At 34.0% G+C, this 22,955-nt stretch overlaps 1 protein-coding gene across 2 annotated transcripts in view; it reads right to left on the bottom strand.

Annotated features, from left to right (window-relative positions):
- LOC145279655 (uncharacterized) overlaps positions 1–22,955 on the bottom strand; it is a 466,377-nt gene that overhangs the window by 121,465 nt on the left and 321,957 nt on the right. For both annotated transcript variants that reach the window (XM_080130890.1, XM_080130891.1), the window contains 4 exons: positions 19,230–19,351; positions 12,960–13,352; positions 10,108–10,263; positions 3,196–3,313 (listed from right to left, as the gene is read on the bottom strand). In XM_080130890.1, the coding sequence (XP_079987016.1) occupies positions 3,196–3,313; positions 10,108–10,263; positions 12,960–13,352; positions 19,230–19,351 (789 nt within the window). The remainder of the gene's footprint in view (positions 1–3,195; positions 3,314–10,107; positions 10,264–12,959; positions 13,353–19,229; positions 19,352–22,955) is intronic.

The raw sequence follows: 22,955 nt of genomic DNA, 5'->3' as shown, positions 1-22,955 counted from the left end.
TGAGTCAGGAGTCTAGAGTCTATGTAACTGTCTCCAAGAAAAAGTAATGCTGAAAGTAGCTTTTCTTTTTGGGATGATGATCACGTGATCTTCCAGGAACTCAATCATGTGATGGACTCTCTAGAGTCAAAGCTAATTATTTTACTCCAGAGAGGCCCTTGCATCCCTACAAGAACTCTCAAGACAAAATTTCATTTAAAATGGAGAATTTATGGTACTTATGCAGAATAAGGACAGTACTATTGTCAGAATTTTCTGGGCAGTTTATGTAAAAAGTCAAAAGATGATAGCCAATGATGAAGATAATTCAATATAATTAATTGTTATGATGAAGATAATTCAATAAAAATTAATTGAAAAATGAAAATAATATTCTTTTTATTGTTATGAAAAAACAACCGGAAACCAATATGAGCTGGACTTTTTTTCTTCAACATTTTCATGATAGCTGTCTACAACCCAACCCTCGATGCTGATGAAGACGTTAAAGATTTATTTTATGGCAGCTTCCCAACTGTTATGAACTGCATTCCTCCTAGAGATTTTGTGATGATTACCAGTGATTTTAACACACAAATAGGTAATGGTGATACCAATAACAGGCATATCATCACACGGTGATCGCTAATTGATTTTGCCACTGCAAACCAGCTTACTGTGTCAAGTACTTGGTTCCAGCATCCTCAGCAGCACCTGGTGACATGATACTCAAATGATGTTGTCATCCAGAACCAAATTGATCACATTTTTGTCAAGTCACAGTGGGCCTGGAATGTCCTGCTGAGCATTCCAGGGAGCAGAAACAAGCAATATGCATGACTCCAATCATGTCATGGTTTGAGCAAGGATGCATCTTTACATAGAAGCTAACCTACCATCCAGCCGTCTTGTGAAATACAATATCTCATGACTCAGATGCCAACAAACCAAAGCAAAGTTCCTGCTCCAGCTATCAAATCATTTGCTGATCTTCAAGCACTTCAACCCACTGAGTACATAGCTGAGGATTCCTAGAAGACCCTTAAAAGCAGTGTAAAAAAAAAGTTACCCTACAGACCCTAGGAAAAACCAGAGTGCGTGCAAAGGATAGGATCTCTGGACGCACTATCGAGCTTTCAAATCAAACCAAACAGGCCTGTTGTTTCATAAATGACGACTTTGGTTGTGCTGTGAGACTGCTTTTTCTGCAAAGGTTGATCTCAATACCTACTAACGAAACGTTGCTGGAGACATACAGCAAGCAGCATCAGTTGAATACTCCCAAAACTTATACGAGACTCTTAAAACGACATATAAGGAAAACAGCAGTCTAAGTGAAATATTGCTGGACATAAATGGGACACCTATCTGTCAGTTAGCAGACCGCATGATTTGATGGAAGCAATATTTTGAAATGCTGCTGAACTACGACATTCTCTCATAACGCCCTCCTACCATTCTCACAAAAGTCTCCAAGAAACTAAAGAATAACAAAGTTGCAAGTGATGATGGTTTTCCAGCAGAATTCTACAAAAGCTGTTCAGACCTTATGACCAGATGCTTACATCAATTCTCGATATAGCATGATGCTCAGAACAACTACCTCAAACTGGAGTTATGCAATATTCTTCACCTTCTACAAAAAAGGCAAACCGTCATGATTGCCGCAAATATAAAGGCATTAATTTGATTGATGTACCCTTATAAATTTTCACAAATATCCTATTGCATCGTTTCCAGATTATTTGGAACAACAGAACCCGACCAAACCAAGCAGATTTCCATAGAAGCAGAGGATGCATAGATCAAATTTTCTCATTCAGGTAAATTCTTGAATAGCGATCTACTATTGTATGCTTCATTGATTTCACTCCAGCTTTCGATTTAGTGGATTACAAAAGTCTTTGGGACATCATGTGCAACAATGACTTCCCAGCCAAGCTTTGGAACCTCATCAAGGTTACTACGTGCACATTTGAACAAGAGTGAGGTGTTACAAGAATCTGATTCTTTCGTCATCCAAGAATCCACCAAGGATGTGTACTATCCCCTATCCTGTTCAACTATATAATTAACTAGATCATAGATAAAAGGTTGTTTAGTTTCACTGGTGTCAGAGTTTGCCACGATTGCTTCATCTTAATATTTAGTGAGTCCTGTGCAAGCAAGCACTCGATGAGGTCAGTCACATGGCCAAACTGATGAGGATTAAAATAAATGCTTCCAAGACAGAGATTTTCTCTGTGCACTATCTCCTACCTGATTGAATGACTATAACCTTCGATGGTGAAGCTGTGGAAGAGATCAAAAGCTTAAAGTATCTTAACACCAATTTTACAGCCATTAGTCAAGCAAAAGACGAAATCACCACTAGTATCAATCTGGTTAGAACTGGCTTTGTCTGTTTTCAAAAATAACTTTGGTCATGCCAGGAGATAAGACGATCTACAAAGTTGTGGATCTACAAAACCATGATCAGAACAATTCTTCTCTATGGATGTGAGACAAAACAGATCTTCATCAACTCTGCTCAAAAGAAGATTTTGATCGTTTGGCCATGTGCTGGCCTCTGCAATGGCATTAGCACCATTGGAGCTAGCTCCACTCACCCCGAGTGAATGTTGCTACAAGTACAAGGAAGTACAAATACAATGAAAATAGAATTAATAATTATAATTATTAGACAATTTTTATGAAACCTTAAGAAAATTAAAATTAAAAATTAAAATCAAGAAAAAAAAAACACTTGTTGTAAGGTAAGTTTATTTTTTGAATAACAAACAATTTTTTTTTATTCTTTTCTTCATGATTCTTTATGATGTTTTTGTTCAAATCAAAATAAATATTTCGTTCTTTGTATAATAAACCAATAATAGCAAATAGATGTATTCTTAAATGACATTGGCTGCTGCGATTTCATTGGCTCCGCATTTCCACACCATTTTCCATTTTACGTAAACCGTCCCAAATATTCCGATAATAGCATGCTTCTTTGTTCTGTATGAGTACCAAAGTTTAAAATTCTTTTTAATATTTAAAAACAGAGTATTATTTTGTTTTATTTTTGCAGAGATATTTTTTTCTGAGCACACATGAAATGTGGCAGTGCTTAAATGAAAAGAGGGAATAATCCCCCTCCCCCCCAAATAAGAATGCTTTTTTTATGTGGCACTAAAAACATAAATAAAAGAATGGCAAAAATCAATAAAAACCTACTTCAGTTTTATTGTTGACATATCCTATTTCACGTACAAAATCACAAACAATGAAGGCGAGAAGATACGTTGACATGATTGGAGTTTTCTGAAAGTAATCTGCGACATATCCATCAGTCCTAGGAAGAAGAACATATGTAAAGGGTGGTTTATTTACAAAAAAAAAAAAAAACAGATAAAAAAAAAGTATAAACAACTTTGTCAATCCAGAAAAATGTCCACCCAAAGTCTGCAGTAAACAATGTCTGATCAGATTTGGTTCCTGATATTAAACTTCATTCATTATATAACTTCCGGCAAGTCTCATAAATTTATTAATTTACTAGCAGACATGCCTGGCGTTCTTCGGTATTAAATGTAACGTTGAACCCTAAACAAAAAAAATGAAGTAAAAACAAACAAAAAAAACAACGAAACTAACACATGTGCATGCGAGTATTATGTTTTTTCTAAACGGTTCACTGAAAAAAAAAATACTCGAGTTGAGATCGAAACCAAAACTTACAGACAGTGAGTCAAGTACGATAACCATTAGGCCAACTTGCCACGATTTAGAAAGTGTTTTCAAACCTACTTATTCTTAATATAAGGAAGCTGTAATGTGGACGATTCATGCATCGTTCAATTGACAAACAGATAAAAATCCAATGACCCCATGTACCAATTTTTCAATTTTGCCGCCGTTAGCAGCCCTTTTATTTTCCAGATGAAAACCGATTAAAACCAAATTTAAAGCCTGTAGATCAAAAATTCGTTGAGTATATAGGTTGAGAGTTGTCTCCATACACACATACAAATTCTCACTTTTATAGATATATAAATCTATTAAATTGTTAGGTGAAAGTACAGGATAACTAACAAAGCCTCTCCTTCTATGTTAATAATGGCTTTCTAATTATTACATTATTATTTCAGCATGGTCAGTAAACCGCAGAAGATTATTTAGAAACCCATTCTTAACATGGGGGGGGGGGTAGGCATGGAGGCTTTCTTAACTATTCTGTTCTTTAACTTATCAATTTAATAATTTATAAATATATAAAAATTAGTACAAAACTAGGCAAACCAAAAGAGGCCCTCAAACAGAAAGAGCCAAATTTGACCAAACACAGTTTACTGCAGCTTTTTAGTCAGACGTTTTTCTATTTTGCCACAACTAATCATAGATTAAAAAAAATATGGCATGATGATGGCAATGCAAATACGGCCATCAATTTTATTAAAAGAGATAATTCAGCAATGTTTAGTTTAAAGGAGCGAATTGCATACATTTGTGTAAACCAACATTTGATACTAAAATCGGAAAACCAGAAGAAACCCTGACTCAAAGTTAACAACAAATGGTATTTAGTCAGATTCAGTTCTTGATATTAGACTTCATTTCTAATATTATTTTTGATGAAAGTTTTAATTTCTCAAATTTATTAATTTAGTCATTAAACTGTTAGGAGAGAGTACAGACTAGTTACTCCCCCTCTTTTCATGTTAATAATGGCTTTTTAAATAATAACGTAACCTGCATACGATTATTTAAAGAGTCATAAAGAGGGGCTTAACTATTCTGTACTGTCAAAAATTTAAGAAATTATTGAACTCATTACGGAGTCACTAACCTAGTGCCTTGTGATTGGATGAAAAATAACCAATCACAGGCTACTTTTTTAGATTTCCAAACTTCCACTTGAGCAGTCTTTGCAAAATCTCTTCTTCTTTTGCTTAAGTGAATCCTCAGAGTGAACACCTCGTCTGGTCTCTTTCATCTTAACACCACAACACATGCGAGGATTTTATTCAGCCACTACAGCACAAAAGTCAAATCTCTACTTCTTCCACCCAGCCAAAACGAAACATGAAATATAAAACGGTTGAAAGGATGCTCCTTTCTTCTTGTTGGAATCACAATATTTTTGTTATCACATGTAATTGGAAAAATCCCAATAAAATAAGAAATTAAAATTAGAACAAAACTTGGCAAACCACAAGAGTAAGCTACTCAAAACAAAAAGTATCAGGAACTGAATCTGGTCGAGCACGGTTTGCTGCTTAGTCGAGTACTCTTCTAGTTTGCCCTAAAATTATAATGAAGCAAATAATAAAAAAATCTTATAAGTTCAATGGTGGATGACCAGAGGGAAATGTTTATGCAATACACTGTGTATATAATCAAGAAGATAAAATAGAGATCGATTTCATAATAATAATGCCGAAATCACAAAGATCATTTTAGTAAAGAACAAGAGTATAAAGAATAAGAAATCACTTGTTGGTGAATGAAGCAATGAACATTCTAGTCTTTTATTTTGAATTTTCACCCCAGACAAGGCACAGTACCACTTTGATGTAGGGGCTACTATTTGGAACATATTTGTAGGGATACTATGTAGGGAGTTGAGCAGCAAAATATCTGTTTACATTAAACTTGAACTTCTGTATGTCAGTACAGCTGGGGAAGCAGGAACTCGGAAGGGGATTCCAAAGTCTAGCAATTCCGGGGAAGAAACTATTAGAGTAGAAAGCTTTCTGGCATCTGGGGATTTCTACTACATAGGAGTGGGATTTTGCTGCTTGTTGGGGGTACAGGTGTTTGTAGGTCGTTGAAACATCTACTATTAAAATATTTGTAAAACAGGCAGAGGGATGCAATATTTCATTGATGGGACAGAAGCTGAAGCCTAGCTGACAGTTCGGGACCTATTAGGTTGGCGACTCTCTTTTGAACTCTGTCCAGGAGTGAAAGACTAGTAGCAGATGCACCAGCCCATATGTAACAACAACACTTCACACATAGGCAAATGGTGGCCTTGTAGAGGTACAGGATACTTTCAAGCGTAAGTAACTTTCTAGCACGGTAAAGAGAGTCCACCTTACTCGCAGCAGCTGCAGCAATACCTTCAATGTATCTGTTCCAACTCATGTTTCCTGTGAACGTTAAGCTGAGGAGTTTGAACGAAGTACTTTCAAATGATGTATCTTTAGTCATAGCTCTTGGTGGTTGAGAAGGTTTCTTGTAATTATTAAAGGAAACAAGCTTAGTCTTGGCAGCATTGAATGTCACCATCCGTTTTTGTCCTCAATAAACGGCAGACGCCACTGACTTGGATATGTGCTCGTTCATTTTCCCTTCGTGCCTGTCATAGAGCATGGCCATCAGCAAATATACCCATCTCAAACAATTTTATCAGGGTGGTCATTTATGAATATTAGGAATAATTAAGGTCCAAGGACTGACTCTTGAGGTACATCCACATTTATATCATATTGTTTGACATACACCTATCGAGGGCAACCTGAATTCTTCTCTTATTTAAGACTAGCCTGGGTGCCTCGTGTTGCCGGGATGTTTGTAGGTGTGCGTTGAGCAAAAAAAAAAAAGTTGTAGGAGGCAGGCAAGCTTGAACCCATGTGTAAGGGTGCGTGGTTGACCAAAAATATAAAAAAGTAAAATTGCGAGCACAAAAAAAAAAGAAAAAAAAAAATTACTAGTGAGTAGGCTCGAACCTGTAACGTGCCGGTGGAAAAGAAAAAAACGGTCTTATCGATGCTGCTACCATGATTGTGACGTCATGGGCGATCGAAATAATGTCTTTTATGCGATGCCCTTGATGTGAGGTTTGAATGACTTGCAAAAATGTCAACGAAAAAATCGATCCCTCTTTGTAGAAAAGTACCCAGCTAAGGGTGAAGAAATTAATGTTTTCAGCCAATTTTTCAATATTTGTCGTCCCAAGGGCCGAGCTTCAAAATGATACTAATCTTGTGAAAATCCGTCATCTCTGTCGAAAGTTTTAGGCAGACATACAAACATACATACGTACATACATTTAAACAGACACGTAAGATTTATATTATAGAAGGATTTAATTATGTTAAGTATTCGTCAAGTAATACTATATGATCTGATTTTCCTGAAAAGACCATCGGGCCATATACTGTCAAAAGCCTTAGATATATCTAGGGCTACTGCCCTACTTTCCCCTTCTTTACCCAGTGCATGGTATATACGTTCTGAGATTACAGTTAGGATATCTGCAGTAGAATTGGCTTGCCTAAATCCATACTGTTAGTCAGACAGAAGTTTAGCAGCTGTAAGGTGGTGGCCTAGAGCTTGATTAATCATGGACTCAAATAGAAGAAAGTGAAGTGAAGAGAGAGAGGAGACTAATGGGGGCGATAATTTTATGGGTCAGTTGTTTCACCAGAATTCTTGTAAACTGATACCATGGAAGCAGTTTTCCAGCAGCCAGGAAAGCAAGATTCATTAAGGCATTTGTTGAAGAGTTTGAAAAGAACTGGAGCAACTTCAGCAGAGTATTTTTTTAATAGTGCAGCCGGGATAAGGTCAGGTCGACATGCTTTTAAGGTATCTAGGTTTTTTGTGAAGAGGTGATTTTCAGATAATCTAGTGTGGTTTCTGTCCGCAGAGGAAAATCAGGGAGAGAGTGGTTTGCTGGGTTCAATGTAGAGTTTGAGGCTAACTGACTAGCAAGCATGTTAGCCTTCTCGATTGCCAGGCAACCAACCTCATGATTGTTGGATAGTGGGGGGATTGTTGATTGCTCATTATTTACTACACTGTTGTGGATTTTCCAGAAATCACGAGTTCCTAATTTCTGTGCTTCAATGTGTTTTCTGGTGGCTTCGGTGTATTCTCTCTTAGCTGTCACTATTTCTTCCTTACAATTACTTCTAGCTTTTATATAGTTTTGCCTGTTTGTACTGGACATGTTGGATAAATCTCTGGTATGTATGCTGCCTTTGAACAATGGCAACTACACAAGCAGAAGTAAACCATTGGGGAGAGTAGAGTTTGCTATAAATCTTCTACGTGGGAACATGTGCTTCAATTGCTACTTTGAATTATTCAATGGTCTCATTTTCACACTGTTCAGCAGTAAGAGAAGAGATATTTCGCCATGGGGCATCTCTGATAAGATTCCTGATGGCTTCCCAATCAGCCTTCTTATAGTACCTTGTCGCTTTGAGCATTGACTCTTCAGCTTTAGGTCGAGTTTAGTGTGATTTCTACCATTATCACAGTATGATCAGCATTCCCAAGTGGGCTATGGGCATTTATTACACAATTATTGGGAACTGTGGTCAGAAATAGATCTAGAAGTGAGGCTTGTTGATCTTGTTGATCTGAGAGATGGGTTTGAAACGTAACTGTCTGTGATAGGGAATGAGATATAGAGAAGTTACGTGTTATACTACCAGCTGCATCTGTGTAAGTAGAGAAACCGAGCCGATTACCGTGGTGGACATTGAAGTCACCAAATATATGAACTTGTGTGCTAGTATCAATGGAGAGTGCTGTATCTATGCTGTCAGAGACTTGGTTTATTAGGGTATAACCCTGGGTCGAGGGAGACCTGTCAAGAAAATATAAGAAGTTAATGCTATGTTGCAGATTAAGGCTAAAGCACATGAAGGCCTGGTCATCTGATTCTAGTTTTGATTCTCTAGTCAGGGGAAGGGTGTTTTGAATATAGACTCCAAGTCCGTGCATATGTCTGACTAAGCCCTGACAGCAAAGTGGAAGATAACCAGGTGTGCTAAAGAATGGTGTGCAGGGGATGGAGGAGTATAGGTTAGTTTCACTTTGTGCCAAGATATTTGGGAAGTTTGGAGAAATGATTAAACATCATCTGAATTAGTTCTAAGTGTTCATGGATATTCATGAATGCAAGCCTCAAGGGAGGAGGCGAAGTGGTTTTGTTTGAATTTATGCCTGGTTTAACCGTGATTTTTGATTGAACTGTCATTTTATTTTATTTATAAGTTTCAGTTTTGGATGAGAGGTGCTGGAGAAAGTGGTTGTGTAGAATATCAAATATGCAACACAAGTAGACCATCAGCCGACTCTTCATCTACAGGATTATGGCCTTGGGAAAGCCCACTGGAAATGGGTGCAGTGTGCCTTTCCATGTGTGACATGGAACTACAACTACAACCATCCTGATATTATACAACTGATTATGGAGAAGCCACTGTAAGTGCTATCAAAGAGTTAGGGTTTCTGGACTGTCAGTCGGAATACAGCAGCCAGACAAACTGTCAAACTGGTACCCTCAACCTGTCAAACAAAAATCAACCCAATGTAATTGCATTGTCATATGGCACTCAAGCACCCCCAAGATGTCCAGTTTTAGGGGATGGCAATGTAGCAGAAGTGGGGAACAGTGTTCATTCACCTAGTCAGGAAACAAGGTCAAACATTGGGTGTTTCTGTCAAGTCCCTGTGATCACACCTCTGCCCCTGGATAATAGGCAAAGAAAGAGTATGAAAGCCATGTAATAGGCAGAGCCTATCTACTCCTTATACACTTTAGGTTTGCAAACCAGTAATTTGTTTGAGTCACCAGGAAGGTTGTTGACCGGGACTGAAGAGGCCTCCTTTCTCTTTATTTAATGCCAAGACATATGAGGTCAGTAGCACAGGTTTATCTCCAGAGTTTTCCTTCTCCTAGATGGATGACCTGAGAAAATCTATGGGTCCATCAGCACTGAGAGGGTTATCCCTGTGCCTAGGTCCTAAACCAGGTAATTCTGTGACCCCACATGGGTAGTTATGATTAGTTTAGTTAGTACTAAAGGTTATATATCTACTGAAATGTTACACTCCTCCAAATAGTTGAAAAGGATTTTACTATGTTTTCCATTTCATTGTTAACGGAAAAGAGGGGGTAAGTAAAAAAGCATGCAGTGGAAGTATCTAGATTTGCAACTGGTTGATTTAAGAGAGCAGTTGATATATGGTTAAAATATTGTTCATATATTAATTTAAGAATAAGGTCAAATGTTAAAGGATGATTCAAAGTGGTATTAGGAATTAAGATAAATATCCAAAGTAATGCATCAAATTTTAAAACGATAAGAGCGAAGAATAAAATGTATCTATTCTAGTCTTTGTTACCTATTTTCCGAACGTTTGATTGGCATGTTTGAAATGGATTTAAAATGATTTTTCCTTAACAATATCACATCATATGTTGCTTTCAGCTTAGGTTCATCAAAGCAAGGAAAGGCTTTCCGGGCGCTGGTCGGCTCAAATTGAGTTGTAGCTAAATGCCTGAAAGAAGAACAAAAGCAAAAAACAACTTGAATTACATTTGATGATTTTAAATTTGCAATTTTTTTGTTTGGAAGTTGACTGTGAAAAAGGAAAAGGGGATAACAATTTTAAATTAATATGTTTTATATATACAAGGAAGAAAAACAGATAGATAGATAGATAGATAGATAGATAGATAGAGAGCGAGAGGGAGAATAAAATAAAATGTTAGTCGTAAATTATGTATTATTGCAGTACTATTGTGGACTAATTCTTTGACTCTATTGTAAATAGTTGGCTGACGGTATTTTGTTGATATGTAAGTAGTTGGTTATCTCCCTTTTTTCTTGTTTTCTGATGTTGTTAAACTATCGTCATAGTGTTAGATGACAAAAGGGGTGCCTGTATGGAAGGATTTGAGTGGCACCTTAAAGATCGGAGATGCCCTAATAAACACACACGCGAAACAGAGAGAGAGAGAGAGAGAGAGAGAGAGAGAGAGAGAGAGAGAGAGAGAGAGAGAGAGAGAGAAGCTGATTAAAAATGATTTACTAATTGCTTAGTAGTATTACTATTACTACCACTAATAGTAGTAATGGTCGTAATAGTCATGCTTATTTGTGACATACAATTAGGATCTTTAATATCAAAGAATAATAGTAATATTATTTTTAGATACTGTTTTTTTTTTTTCATAGCAGCTTCTTTTCTACTGCCATTTAAATACCTAAACAATTTTATGAAAAGGTATTAATAAACCACACAAGCACACACGTGCATTAGTACAAGAATCCTTTTGAAAACAAAAGACAAAAATTTATTTTTTATTTCATATTTTTCACTATAAATCTAAACATTTTTATTTCATATAAGTACTGAAAATTGTAGCAAAGCTCCAGATTTGACCACACCTCCGTCATCCATTGTTTGGGGACCAAGAATTGTAAACCAATTGAAATTTACAGAAGATTGCTTCATGTGTATAAAGATTTAAAGGAAAATATTTGAAGAAAGTCGAAACAATATCGAAAATAAAGATAGACCAGACAAAAAAAAAAAATAAGGAATTACTGTAGATACAGCACATCAAATTGTGCACAATGGCCTTCTCTTTTCCAAGGTCATTAGGTTCTAGAAAACAAAATGAAGAGTATCATGAGTAAATAGCTAAAAACCCAATCATATGTCAAATTCATACAAAACATTGATTTTTGATAGAAAAAAAAAAAAATGAAGATCCATCATCATCATCATTATTGGTTTAATATCTGTTTCATGTTGAACGGTTTTTTAGAAATTGATTTCCAAACTAACTTATATCTGGCCAGGTCTATATTTATCCCTATTTCCCTCGTCCATTTCTATAACTTCCTCCCACGTTTTCCATGGCCTTCCCCTATGAACTTTAACTGTTCTACACCTACTAATTTGAAGCTTTCATCCATTCTTTCAACGTGGCCATATCATCAAAGTCTCCTGTTCTGCACACTTATTTCTAAACTGTTCAAATTTAGTCTTCTGAGGTCATCAGATCCAAGTCTGTCTTTAAGATTTACATTAAACTTTCCTTGTACCATTCTAATATCATTTCTCTCCATACAACCTATATTTTCAACCTTCAGTGGCTAAGTTTCATCACGAAACTGATGAGGAATCTGAATCTGAATCTTATGATGGCAATGATGCTGCTGATAATGGTGATGTAGATGATGATGATGATGATGAGTTACATTATTTTTCATGTTTTAGACTGTTATCAACACGTGACATATCAGGGGCCCTAAATCAGTGGCGATTAAGTTAGTTGGTGTAGATTTTAGCAAGGGTCACACTGAGTGCATGATAACCCAGATCTGCAAAATAGAATCGTTCCCAAAAATGAGTGACGTAAAGTTGAAGCTGGGGGCAGCAAGTCAAACACTGTAGACAAAACAAGAAATGATGAATGACGTCACATTTTTTGAGTGAGAGAAAACGGTTTTCAGATCAGTTTCTTTGTAGAAGTTGTGCGAATGAGACACCACTAATAATGTAGAAAATGTTGTAATTTAAGGTGAATAGGACTTCGATGTCTCTGTCCGTGTATGCCACTCATTTAAATTAAGAATTAACTAATTAGCTAAGGGAACATTAGTTTCTCTCTCCTGTGTCAATTCTGTCCAAAGTAAACCTTGAAGAAAACTCTCAATGCACTTCTCCTTGTATCTGCTTTCTTTATGAAAAGACGCTTATTTCTATAGTAAACACTTGCTGAAACAGCTGCGATGGAAAAATTGAAAAGTTCATAAATGACTAGGACGTATAAACACTACCACATGTGCACTTCATAATACTAATCAGTTGAGGTTCCAACCTCGGCAATCAGTTCAATAGAAACTGGGCTGTTTCGGTGACCTTTTAGGTGTCCCACTGAGGCAAATGTTTTGGATAGCCCTAGGAGGTCCATTCTCCCAGGCCTTGCCTCTTGGTCGAGCTATTTTGATCACTTGTTGTCTTAGGTGCCCTCACTGGGGAATCCCGACAGGACTACTGAAACTTATTTTTACATGGCAAATTCCATATTCTGACTTTGTGTCACATCCCTTCGCGGTGGGAGAGAGGTATATACCGTATATATAAACAACATTTTTTTTATTGGAAATGTTACACTCATCATTGTTAGATTCACATGACCTAGCATATGCAGGCATTAGTAAAAAAAATTCTGTACTTACACTGCTTTTTCTCCTTTCATGTAAGTGCTGTAGTATAACCCATTCAAGTCATTCGTGAGTGGCCCTTCAAAATCCATGTATACAGTGAAGTTTGTCCCTGGTTGTATCTCTTCAGAAATACTGATTGTCAGTCTCTCAAGCTCCTTATCATGGGAAGTCCCCAGGACGGAGATACTTGTTGACAAATAAAATACGGTTACATTAGTAATTTTCAGTAGTTTTGAATTCAGAACAATATCCTTTGTTGCATTCAAACAATTTATTAAGATGCTGACTTTACCTTCGAAGGTAAAGTCACTTGTATTCTCCAGGTAAATGTCTGGTTTTAATTCAATAGTGTAGTGGATTGGCTTCAAGTCAGTTGGTAGTCTCGGACTTTTAGTAATGGTTTCACTGAAAAAAAAAGAACAACAATAAATATTAAATAAAAAAAAATTATCATGGAAATCTGTATAAATAAAAGAAACTCGTATATAGGTTTGTGTACGCGTCTTATTAAAACTCCAAAACTAGAATATTTACTAATTATTATATATATATATATATATATATATATATATATATATATATATATATATATATATATATATATATATATATATATATATACATTTTGAGAGAATTGGGACCTAGAGTTTAACGAGCAGAGTTTATTTTAATGTACTAGTAAATGTATTAATACTATTAAAAGAAAACAGTGCTTGTTGTAATGTCGATATATAATAATGTAGATAGGCATAGATATCCTAGAGCTATTTTTATATTGAGTAAAATGATTCATAATTTTGTATTAAAAATTAGTTTCAAAAGGAAAAACAAACAAAATCAATAGTTTGTACGATCGTTTCGAAAATGATGTTTTTATTGAAATAGACAATATGTCTTGAACAATAATTTGATAAAAAAATATTTTTATATTTAAACAAATCTATTTAATAAAAACACAAAATATTACCATGAGGCCCTTAAAAACTCAGGATACAAATCACAAATTAAATACGAAAATAAAAATGATAAAAACACAAATTACATAGAAAACTGCAATAATTATATTAAACCTAGTAAAAACGTAATTTAAAATATGTCCATGTCATCCCACAAAAATATGACAAAAAATAATCTGAACACAATGCAAAACCAAATTAAACCACAATGATTAGCCACTAACACAAAAAAAAAATCATTAAGCATAAAAACAGACATAGGGAAAAACAGACATAGGGAAAGCCTATGGTTTAACCCTCCATACTCTAAAAACCTTAAAAAAGACTTAGACAAAGTATTTTTTTTAATATTAGAAAGAAACTTTAATGCCCTTCATAGGTACAGTAAAATCTTTAACAAAAACACGATCAAAGTGTCATACTCAACAATGCCAAATTTACATAAAAAAATAATCAGTTCCAACAAAAAAAAAAATTAGGAAGATACAAAATACAAACATGCAAACTATGGCATACTGTAAATGTAGAAGAAAAATAAATGTCCTTTACAAGGTACCTGCAAAGTAAAAAGTGTAATTTATAGCTACATAGTATCAAAAACCCCAAATGTAAATTATAATAATAGCAACCATATAAATCCTTTCTCACAGACTAATTTCAGCACACAATCAATGACAACACCCCCATTAACCAATCTACCAATCAAATACAACCAAACGTATTACATACCAATACCACTCTAAATATAGCTGAAAACAATTATTATAAATATATTAAACAAAATGCAATTTACTTTGGGTCCACATCTGGACTTATTAAACACAGAACCTCCAGGAGGAGACTTTGTTTAAATATAAAAAAATCTTTTTATCAAATTATTATTCAAGACATTGTCTATTCCAATAAAGACATCGTTTCCAAAACGATCCTACAAACTATTGATTTTGTTTGTTTGTCCTTCTGAAAATGATTTTAATTCAAAATTATGAATCATTTTACTTAATATATATATATATATATATATATATATATATATATATATATATATATATATATATATATATATATATACATATATATATGATTACTTCATTTAATCACATAAATTAATATACAAAGATATAATTTTATGCATAAATTTTTCAGTATTTACTTCAATAGTGCTCAATACATAGATATAGGTAGTAAGTTATGAAAATATATATGGCAATTTAGCTACACAGAATATTCCACATTTCATTCATTCACATATATATATATATATATTTTTTCTCACGATATATTTCATAACTTACTATATATATATATATATATATATATATATATATATATATATATATATATATATATATATATATATATATAACTAATGCCACAAAGTTTGCCATTTTCTAAATAAATAGAACTCTTTGCAGTTGATACTCCACTCCCCATCTTCTAGACCTCATTATTACTCCTTACTAATGTAGTATTTTCCTCAATCCCCTACCTTGTTATCGATTCACCAGTTACAATAGCCATGCACATTTAGATTTCTCTCTAGGCAAATGGTTTGGCTTCGTCCGATGCTAATGAGATTACCTCAGGTGCATTAATGATGGTTGGGCTAGAGCATACACTTCTATTCAGGACCCTGTTTGTTATTTGCCAAAATTGGTGGGAACCAAGCCGTTGCTCAACTACTTTGGACTTAACGGACTGAGTATACAACTCTCTTGTGTTCTTTGTTACTCTTTTACAGTGGTTGCTGGCAGTCCTGCAGGCGGCTTTAGTGTCAGTACATCTATTATGTTGAAGCAATTGAAATAGTGATTTCTGCGCACAATGGCAGCAGCACATTCTGAAAAGAACTATGGCTGGCTGTTAAGTTTTTGCTGGAATTTTTTGGAGTGTATGAAGCGGTCTATACCTACAATTAACCATTCTGCCAGGTCTGATAATATAGAAGACACGTTCTTTTCTTTCAGTTATGTTTGAATTTATTTACCAAATTGTTTTTATTTCTATATTTGCCTCCGTCACATCCTCAAATACTATTGTTAAAATTTATTTAAAATATAAAATATACATATACAGTGACTTCGCCAACATAGAAATTTTTGTGAGGTATAACATATCGTTTTTTTCTGCCCACCTATTTTCATCTATCTATATGGACTATCAAGTTTTCCTCCCCCTTCTTCCTGTTCCAATTCTATGTCACTTTGATATCTTAAGCTTAACAACTAATTTGAATTTGTTCTAAAAGTAGAACGCCTGACCCATCTGCATAGCATTATTTGTATGCCTTTAATTTTTAGCATATTTAATTTTATTTTCATCGGCTGATGGGAGCAAACAGAATCTTTCTCATCAGGAGGCCAATAACAGTTTCACTTTGTGGAAAAATCTTCTATCGCAATTTTAGGATGCCATTTACTCATATTTACAGTTATGTAACAGAGTGCATATGAGCGCATGGGAAAATATCAGCAGGAGCTGTAAGATAGCTGGCTTGCGATGATATTAGCAGCAGTAGCCGATAAATGCACATATGTAAATTAGAAGCTGGCATGACAAAGAAAAGAAAAAAGGTCACTACATGGTCAGTAGAAAAAAAATCAACGCTGAATGAGACAAACATGTAAAGAAAAAGATGAGAATGGGCCGGCTGTGGCCAGTGTGTGGTCAGAAGAAAGAGAAATGCCAACCAGATGAAATGGACATGTGGCAGCGAGAGACTTTTAAGCAGGCGTCAAGACTGGGAGAGAGAAAAACGGTAATAAACGACTGATGTTAAAAAGGGGAAAATATTTCTTTCCTTTGTTTGTAACGGCTACATTACAGTTAAACCACTTGGATTATTACTATTCCTCTACATCTGATCAATCAACTTTTTCTTTGAATTGTACCACACTTTTCTATTTTTATCCATGAGCATGGACTTCTCATACATTTTTTTCATTATTTTATACATTTGTTCATAATTCGTAAATTTCAGTTTATATGTTAATCAGCAAAATTTATAGTCTGTCTATGAATATCATTTTGCTAACTACTTTCCTCTGACGATAAGAGGCATTCTTTGAAACTCCATTGAATAATGAAAATTTTGTTAATGCCACAAAAATTTGACAAATTAATGCAGCCAAATGTATAAATATATATTTGTGCATGTGTAGAGAATACATATTACAACGTACTATACCTGGCAAATTCCAAATTTTCAATTTTGACCTCTGTTTTTTTTACTAAAAACCAAATCAGTTTCAAATAACCCATATATTAAGTTTCAAGTCTGTAGACCACAAATTTACAAAGTAGTAGAGATCAGCTGTAAATGCTATGCAATTATGCACAATATAGAAAATATGCACAAATAGAACTACACATGCGCGTAATAATTAAATGGAACTAATCATACAATAAGGAAAACAGAAAATAGAACGAATTGTGAATTAATAAAAGTTCGTTTTTAAAGGAAATATGCAAATTATTTATCTGTTTTGAAGTCACTGGTATATTCGCAACTAAGTATATAAGGAAAATGCATTCACTTTTAAAATATAAAAGTGCGATCTTTAATATCAATGGCAGTGTGACAAATAACTTAACTGTACATCTATCTATATATCTATATATCTATCTATCTATATATATATATACACACACACACACATTTATATATATATATATAAACACACACACACACACACACACACATATATATATATATATATATATATATAAGGATTAAAAGAAAAAATCCAGCATAAGCTTAGTCCCATTTCATTATAAATTTATTTCAACCCAGTGTGGACCTCGTGAGATGAGACGAGTTAATAAGGTCTACAACTTACTTAAAAGACTTTTAAGTCAGTTACAGACCTAACTAACTAGTCTTGTCTAATGAAGCCTGCAATGAGTTGAAATAAATTGGGCTAAGTTTGTGTTACATTTTTTCTTTTAACCCCCGACAAACTCGACAAGCAGCAAAATCCCACCCCTACAGAGATCCTCAGATGCCAGAAAGACTTCTACTCTACCAGTTTCTTCCCCAGAACTGCTAGATTTTGGAATTCCCTTCTAGGTTCCTGCTTCTCCGACTGTACTGATATGCAGAAGTTCAAGTGTAATGTAAACAGACATCTTGCTGCTCAGCTCCCTACATAGTATCCCTGCAATTGTGACCCAGATAGTAGCCTCCCCACACACACACGCACGCGCACACAAGCACATATATGGAATAAATCTATATATCTATAAATGTGAACGTGTCTGTATGTCTGTGTGTGTGTACATTTCCCTACGCAATAACTCTGTCAATTTTAAGTCTACAGACTCGAAATTCGATGTACAGGATACTGAGATTTAGGAAAATCTATGTGGTCGATTTTCGGCCAGAAATTTGGCTGTTAAGGGGTCATAGTTCAACGATTTGACCTTTGAGAACTCTACCAAACTCCTCCGACAATTTTGGGTCTAAACACTTGAAATTTTAGATATAGGTTCCTTGGACATGGATCTAACTTAATAACTTGATTTGAGCTCAAAACAATAAATGTTAAGGGGTTATAATAGGGGTCAAAGTTAAAAAAATTGACCGTTTTTTTTGTTTTGTTTGCTCAGTATACACCTCCAAACACCCGGGCAACGCCGGGCACCTATGCTAGTACATTATATATATATATATATATATATATATATATATATTATAAAATGAAATACTTTGGAGACAATATGTGAAAAAAGATAAAGAGAAAATTTGCCTATTACCCGCTCTCCTGAATGAAGTTTAAATGTAATGTGACCAAACATCTCGCTACTCAAATAGTAGATCCTTATGACCAAATAGCAATACGCTTGTTTGGGGTAAAACAGATAAAAATATGACGTAGTTCCATTATATTTTTTAGTGCAAAATCAAATTCAGCAATATTATTATACCATTTTGCGACAGATATTACACTTTGATTCTAGCCAGAAGGTCAGGAAATTATATTTCAATTTGATTTCTATGTTCAACATTTTCAAATTTCTTGTATTGCATCTTTAGCAATGGAGGAATCTTATCTTTGAAAAAAGGGGTGGGAGGTGATAACATACGTACGAACATGACATTTCCATAGCCTATTATGACACTAGTAACTGTGTCTGTAACGTTGTTCACAAGTTACATAAGATGGTGGGTAAAAGTTTAGACGAAATAAATTCGTATGTGGCACCTGTTATTGCAAACCTATCGTAATTTGGTGCAGAGGGGAATTTCTGCAATCAAATTATTATGTAGAAGATAAAGAAAAGGAGACACTAAAGTGTAATTGTAAAAATGATCAAAATCACTTACTTATTGTCTTGCTGGATCCATTTGGCGCCAAGCGGCATATAATTAACTAACCAATTTTTTTTCAAATAATTCATTTCCAACAACTCTTGACGATAGGAAGGCGGCAGGTAGTGAGCGTTTTGCTGAAAATTTAAAAAGAAAATTAAAATTATTTCTCCACAAAATAAAACAAGACGAAATAAAACCATTAAAATGATAATGGTATTAATAATATAAACGCAATTAGAAAATGATAAAAATAGTGACATAACAGAAGATGGTTCAGAAGGACAGATTGCAAGATATCAGAAATAACGTACCGGTATATAAAATTAAAATAAAAGCTATACATATTTAAAATGAAGATCCCACCTATTATTTTAATCGACCTACATAAATAACAAAGATATGATGGGTGAAGAAAATTCCAGAAAGAAATAACCAAAGGTCTGGAGGGATGGAACCAACAATTCCTCACACGCAGCTAGTATTTCAGTAAACTTTAGAATTTTCACTATATTTTACTTAAATAATTACTCTATAACCGTTTTTACCGTTGATGGGTAAATCTCATATCAATAAAAGATTTCGAATTATATTTATTTATATAAAGTTAGATTTCGAATTATATTTATTTATATAAAGTTAGGTATGCATATATGTTTATATATTTTTATGTTATAGGATTCACACCTAAATTAAGAGAATTCTGGAACATAGCTGCTGGGCATAAGGGTGGATAATGTGGACTATATTTACTTTAATTTAGTTAAGTTTTTAATCTAATCAAGTTTTCTGCGTACTTATTGAGCCAATCTTACTCTATGAAACTTGGACTTTCTCAACAAAACAAGTCGTTTGGATGGATGTTACACACGTCTTTTGAGAAGAGTACTCAATCTCTCATGGTGAAACCACCCAACTCTAGAAATTATATATGGAGGCTTACCGAGAGTATCAACTTCAGTTTGGAAAAGACGTGTTCAGTTTGCTTGGCATTGTGCACGTGCCACAGATGAACCTGTTTCACCATTTGTATTGTGGAGGAACCCATCATCTCACAATCGATCACGAAAGTTAACTTTTCCAGATAAGATACGACGAGATACATTTATTTCCAAGGAAGATCTTTTGTGTGCTATGAAAGATAGGGAATACTAGAAGGGTGTAGTGAGTTTAATATTATTTAATATTTGCAAAATTAAAAATGATTTGCACAATTGGACTAAGCGTATGCTGGATTTTTTCTTTTAATTCTTATACAGGGTGACCCCAAAAAGAACAAACGCTAAATGGAGGCCATCTAGAACATACGCTGTAGAACGGAGAAAAAAAGGCCAAAGATCCTAGTGTTTTTGTCTGATATTTTGAATATAATAAACTAGTTATGACCAAAGTTTCATTTAATTTGGACAAAACACTAAGAAACGGGGTCTAATTAGAGTTGGGACCCGTTTCTTTTGGGTCACCCTGTGTGTGTGTGTGTGTGTGTGTGTATATATATGTGTGTGTGTGTGTGTGTGTATATATCTATAATATAAAGCTGAACGTCTGTGTGTGTGTGTGTGTGTGTGTGTGTGTGTGTGTCTGGTCACGAATAGGCTCCTATATGGTTGACTATTTTAAAAAACTGATTACATATAATGATACAAGATATATCGATGATCAGGAATGGGTATGTTTGATCTGGCAGAACGGTGGTTCATAAAAATTGTGGGGTCTGGATTTGCGCCTGGCCCCCAAAGTATGGAAATAAAAAATGAAAAAGAAAAGTTTACAAGGGTTTTTGATATAGATGTACATAAGAATACTTTGATAAGTATGTTTCGACTTAAAAAGGGATGGTATAATAAAATTGTGGGGTCTGCGTTCGCGCCTGTACTCCATGGAAATATGGCACAAACTTTAACAAAGACTTTTCAGATCTATTTGCGTAAGTATACTTTGATAATTATGTTTCAGTTTGAAGAAATATGGTATAATAAAATTATTGGGTGTTCGTTCGTGCCTGACCTCCATAGAATGTAAATATGTCACAAAGTTTAACAAGGTTTTTTAAAAGAGGTGAGGGTTCACAATAATACCTTAACTTTAATCTTAATTCACATTAGCTTTTATTTATTTTTTTGAGTTGAATCATATTGTGTTGAATAAATTCACCTCATAAATTCACGTTCTTTTTAAAGTGAAAGCCTAAAAAAAAGTTGGAACTTTAGACAATTCTCGACACAAATTTTGGATAACTCTGGTTTCTTCCTTCTCCACTTGCACGTAGTACTCTTTCGAAAATAGATAAATAGATAAATAATAAAAAATAAGAACATTACTTGTTATCGTGTCAAAAGAAGGGAAAAACTCTGCTCACGTGATTACGTGTCCTTTTAAAAACATTTACATAACCTTTTTATTTTATTTATATATCTGTTTAAGCTTTTTTTTGTCAGTGTACTAGAATGAATTCAGTTGATTACAACCCTTTCTGCGTGTTCTTTACATTACAATCGTACAACCCTGAATCCGACGGCGCAATACTACACCATTCAATACTGTAAAACTGAAACGAAGCTGTTCTGCTTGAAAAGGGCGCCATTTTCTTCTTATTCAGATTTATATCGATTCTTTGCTTTAAAAAACTAAAGTAATTACGTGTTTACTTTTTTAATATCCAATTTTGCTGTTTCAGATTATTTTACTAAAGTAAGTAAAGCATTATTTTTCAAAACTGTTTTTGTTTCTTTGTTTTTCGATATTTCGTCGATATTATTTAGTAAGAGTGTTTAGCAGAAAAGCCAACAAACGACTACCCAAAAACAATAAATATACAAAAATAAATGTTACCATAGTCAATAAAAGTTCAGTTCATGTTTTTTGTATTGAAATTGTTTTTAATGCTCTTTACTTGAAATAATTTCAGCGAACCGAAATTTAAACGAAATTTGAGGTGATAACTACTTAAATGAATTTTTATATAAACTACACATGCCATAATCGAATATTCCTCAAGCACAAAATAACGGAAAACATTAAAATATGTTTATAAATATTCCTTACGTTGACGGAACTCTCTTAAATTGTTAACACAGAATGCCCAGGTGTCCCTCTTTCAAATTGAAAACGGGGCTCTCCATTTCAAAGTCGCTGCCATTTTTATTTTTTATTCTTGTGAATTAAAAAAAAAAAATTTTTTACAAACTACTTAAAAATACAAACCAATGAACTTTTCTATCATAAAACTAACTTTTATTGACTATGGTAACATTTATTTCTTGTATATATATATATAACATTTTCTCTTTGTAAGGAAACAACATTTTATTGGTCACTCTTGGCTACGAATGGAAACAAAATTGATATAAAAATATATATTTTCGCGAAAATTATCTTTACTTTCATCATATTTTGCTTAGGGTAAAATTTTTGAGTATCAAAACTTATCTCTTTTACAACCCCCTCCTTTTCATAACCTATCATTCTTTCATCAATCACAGTCCATTTTCTGTAGGCTGTTTTTGAACCCAGTCAACGACGGGTACTTCTGCTAGTATATATATATATATATATATATATATATATATATATATTATATATATATATATATATATATATATATATATATATAGTTAAGTTATTTGTCACACTGCCATTGATATTAAAGATCGCACTTTTATATTTTAAAAGTGAATACAATTTCCTTATATACTTAGTTGTGAATATACCAGTGACTTCAAAACAAATAAATAATTTGCA

This window comes from Euprymna scolopes, chromosome 7 (genome assembly GCF_053919585.1).
Source record: "Euprymna scolopes isolate OS-2025 chromosome 7, ASM5391958v1, whole genome shotgun sequence".
Taxonomy (NCBI): Eukaryota; Metazoa; Mollusca; class Cephalopoda; order Sepiida; family Sepiolidae; genus Euprymna; species Euprymna scolopes.
Note: the sequence above shows the minus strand (reverse complement) of the source record. Positions and strands in the feature narration are given on the sequence as shown.